Here is a 4,819-nt window from a genome sequence, read left to right on the forward strand (position 1 = left end):
TTAATCCCAAATACCGACCTCTTTTGCACTTAGGGGGTGTTTGGTTACATTTCTACAAATTGTAGGAAATATTTTCCTTCAAAAATTTGATTTCCTTGTATTTCTTAAAAAATTTATAGGAAAAGTTTTGAGAAGTCAAAAAGTACAAATTTTCTTGTTTTTTGAAGTTTGCTTGTTTGGTTCAAAACAAGAAAATGTGCTACACACTTTATAGAAATAGCAACTTTTCTTTTTCTTTTGTTTGGTTACATTGTCAAATTTATAGAAAATTGTTAACTACCATATTTGTTATTTTAATAATGGCTAGTTCCTAACAATATAGAGCTAAACAAGCTTGATTGAGCCATGAAACCAAAATAATAGCCAAAACAACCCGATAACAAGCAAAAATATCAATCACATAGCCAACAATAGAGAGCTAAACAAGCTCGAATCAGCATAATAACCACAAAACAGCATCCAATCTGAAAAAACAGCCTTCATATCTCGAAAACAAGCTCAAATACTCACCAAATACCCAACAATAGAGAGCTAAACAAGCTCGAATCAGCGACCACAGAAAAAACAGCATTTGTAGCTCGACAACAAGCCCAAATACTCACCAAATCACCAACAATAAAGAGCTAAACAAGCTCGAATCAGCGACCATAGAAAAACAGCATTTGTAGCTCGACAACAAGCCCAAATACTCACCAAATCACCAACAATAAAGAGCTAAACAAGCTCGAATCAGCGACCACAGAAAAAACAACATTTGTAGCTCGACAACAAGCCCAAATACTCACCAAATCACCAACAATAAAGAGCTAAACAAGCTCGAATCAGCGACCACAGAAAAAACAGCATTTGTAGCTCGACAACAAGCCCAAATACTCACTAAATCACCAACAATAAAGAGCTAAACAAGCTCGAATCAGCGACCACAGAAAAAAAATCTGAAAAAGCAGCCTTTGTAGCTCGACAACAAGCCCAAATAGTCACCAAATACCCAACAATAGAGAGCTAAACAAGCTCGAATCAGCGACCACAGAAAAAAAACAGCCTTCAATAGAGAAACTGGGTGAAGAAATATCATCAACAAATCCCTTAACTCAGAGCATAGTAACCAAAAAACATGAAAGTGCTCAACAACAAAGAAAACTCATTAGGGCTCAGGATAAAATAGATTTATCATAAAAGATTACCTCGCCTATCAATTTATGGTGAAAAGTAGGCTGCTATTTTGAGGGATTGCCTCACCCAATAATTGAGATATCAATAAGGGTTGCATTCCACACAAAATTGCCTCGCCTAAACAATACACAATAAATATAGGCTGCATTCTCAGATTATTATTATCATCATTGCCCATCCAAAAAAGGAATGAAAAGAGGTCATACCATGCTTGATTACCAAAACACGTCATCCATCAGTAATACCAAAACACGTCATCCAACAAATAGTACGACGAATATAACCTACGACGAATACAACAAGAAATATAAGTAATGAATCGCAACATCTAAAGTTTGCAATTAACAAAATGTTAGTTATGAATTGCAACATGTAAAGTTTGCAATTATCAAAATATAAGTTATGAATTGCAACATCTAAAGTTTGCAATGTACAAAATATAGGAGTTGTGCGGGAATAGTAACAAAATATGTGAAGTAGCAAAATGGATTGTTGTGTGCACAGAACAATAAAACACTATCATGTGTCCCAACCTTGAGCCGACGCAAGACTTGCAAGAAACCTCTTCTGTGCTTCCTTGGTTTTTATAAAAAACCTCCTAGCCTCGTGCTCACTTTCATACAAATGATCTAAAACCTTATCAAGGAATTCGTCACTGTAGGAGTCACTATGGTTCTTCAAAGCTGCAGCTAATTGTTCAGTCCAATGTATAATGTGTTGATTTCTAATTGACTCCGACATAGTCTCAACAAAGCTACGTATTAACTCATCGTCATTGGATTTGCGAGGTCGCTTGCTTGAAGATGGCTTTGTGGTAGACTCATGTTGGGATTTCCTAGAAGTGGAGTGTGGGGTAGTGTTAGCATCGGATTGAGGCTCGGTTTCACTCTCAAGAGGAATGTCCGCATCATCATCATCAAGAGGAATGGCGTTGTTAGTACCAATTTTATCATAAACTGGCCTAACAAAATCACCCCTAGCTTGATCATCACCCATGATCTTCTGTAAATGTTTGTAGAATGGAAGAGGCTTGTTTATATATCCTCTTAGCTTTGAGTTCTTTTTGTCCTGCCATATGTGAAAAATATTGTGAGAAATTAATTATAGCCTTCTCACGTCCAAATAAATTAAATATGTAGTAATGACTTAAATCAATACCTGAGCCCATTGATTAAGTGTCTCCTCATCTAGGATTACCATACAATTTTCCTCATCCCACCCCGCACCACTTATGTTGATGCAAGTCTTCATATCATTAAATTTGTTTCTCCAAGTCTTCATGCGATTAATCACATGAACGTGGGTGTAGTTGGTTTTGAATTTCATGTTCATTTTCATAGCTGCTATTTTGTAAGCCTCAGCTTTGAAGTTTTTATCAACTTTCATTCCGGAATCCGCGAGCTCCGCAAGACACGGTATAAGCTCCGCATCATGCTCAGGAAGCCACCACATGTTGGAAACCCCCTTCGAGTTGATGCTAGGAGCCCCACGTGTTGCAGCCCGTGCTCTTTTGTGAGCAGTTTTTTTGATTCTTTTGGAGGGTGAAACCTCCTGGCTCAAACAAATGACATTACTTTCATGTCCACCAGATTCACCGATGGAGGGTGACATTTGTTGTGGACCGCCGCTTTGAGAACTCAAAGAGGGAATGTGCAAGCCTTGGGAACTGTTCAACATGTTAGTGAATGAAACATGTTGGCTAGAGCCACTGTAGTTCCCATCGAATAGAGGAAACTGTGGGAAAGGAGGCATTGCATGAGGCGGATTGAACGGTTGATTTAGATATGGAACAAAATTCACATTAATACCGCCGTCATCAATTAGTAGAGCATGTGGTGATTTAGGCAAATTATCTTTTCCTCCCTCTTTGTTAGACATACCTACGTGCCATGATAAAAACAAACCAGAAATTTAGAATTACATAAGTACAATATGAGTACAATCATGAAATAATAAATTACAAAATTATAGTTGAGAAACTACATTGTTCATACAAGCACAGTTATAACATTGTTCATACAAGCAAAGTTGAGAAACTACATTGTTCATACAAGCACAAAATTAAAGTTGAGCAATATAGTCTGAAATATGCGAAAACAACGCCACTACAAGCCAATTTCTGTGGTGTCGCCATCTTTATATTTTGCGCAATAATCAACCCACATTGCCCATGCAATTTGATCCCTAAGTTCCTTCCATTCATTTCTTGCATCACGCTCCTCTCTTTGTGTCCTAGATTGAGTGAAGTCAACTACATTTGTACCATCTTCGTTTGTCATGTCATCATTCTCCTCATCAATTAGTACATTCTCATTCAAGATGTCATCTTGTGGATCTTCAATTGCAATGAAATTATGTAATATAGTACATGCTAAGACGATGTCCACTTGTGTGGGGAATGGATAATTAGGCTTCGCCGTCAGAATTTTGAACCGATTCTTCAATGTGCCAAAGGTTGATTCAATTTTGGACTGTAAAGAAGAGTGTCTTAAATTGAACAACTCCCTGCTATTTCTGGGTGTCCTACCAATGTGTTCCTTTAAGTGATAACGTACACCACGGTACGGAGAGATGAAGCCAGGCATGGTAGTGTATCCAGCATCACAAAGATAATATTTGCCTACACTTCCAAAAAAATTTGTGATCAATTGGACCCTATTATTTATTAAAGGAGGTGGAAGAATACCATCATATACTCTCAATCTGTATGGTTGTGGTCTACACAATGCGTCTTGCAATATCCTATAGTCATTCGCCGCACCTTCCCACCCAGCTAGGACATATGAGAACAGTTTATTTGGAGTGCACGCAGCTAAAACATTTTGCGTTACACCTTTACGCCCTCTAAACCGTGCAACTAGATTAGAGGGTAACATTGCGTCAATATGTGTTCCATCTATCATACCAATGCAATCCTATCAAAACTCGACAATAATTAAAATTATTAGTACCTCATATCATTGAATTATGCAAATCACAAACTAAAAGAATATATTTCTCTCTTACCTTGAAGTAAGGAAAATAGTTTGGATTGTTGGCAATCTCCGGTGGAATCTCATTAGGAGCTTGCTTCATGTATCGATCGCGAAGACCATTCATAGCCTGTAGGATCTTATTAAAGTACCTACTAACCGTTTCACCCGATCTTATGAATTCGGTCCTTATAACTCTATTTTTGGTTTTATGACCCACTATGCAAAGAAACATAGCGAGTTGTTCTTCAACTTGAAGGTGTTTTGTGTCATTTAGAAAACCATGATTGCGCATTACATCCGCAAGTTTGAAAAAAGCTTTAGGCCTCATTCTAATATAAGACCTACAACTATCACTATATCCTTCAAAGACGCGCTTGAAGTGAGCATTTCTACAATAAATTCTCCTCATCTTATCCTCTCTTGGGGCATAACAAATGGATTTGCGCCTAGCACGAATTCTCAATAAACAAGCTATTATTGTAACCACGGTAGATATAGTGGTATTAGCACACATCCTCTTTATTTGTTCTTCATCTACACCATCCATCTACATTCGTTACAAAGCAAAAATAGTTTAAGATGTTTATGCAACAATAAACAACGAAAGAAAAATTGCGCAACTAACTTATCAACAAATCTCTTTTATACACCCAACATTTTGAACTATAATC

At 37.3% G+C, this 4,819-nt stretch overlaps 1 protein-coding gene across 1 annotated transcript; it reads right to left on the minus strand.

Annotated features, from left to right (window-relative positions):
- On the minus strand, positions 3,279-4,272 carry LOC109835450. The gene is made up of 2 exons (XM_020403432.1): positions 4,180-4,272; positions 3,279-4,088 (listed from the first exon to the last, which is right to left on the minus strand). Exons 1-2 carry the CDS (start codon positions 4,270-4,272, stop codon positions 3,279-3,281), a joined length of 903 nt encoding a protein of 300 aa, XP_020259021.1.

This window comes from Asparagus officinalis, chromosome 3, assembly GCF_001876935.1.
Source record: "Asparagus officinalis chromosome 3, Aspof.V1, whole genome shotgun sequence".
In the NCBI taxonomy this organism is placed as follows: domain Eukaryota; kingdom Viridiplantae; phylum Streptophyta; class Magnoliopsida; order Asparagales; family Asparagaceae; genus Asparagus; species Asparagus officinalis.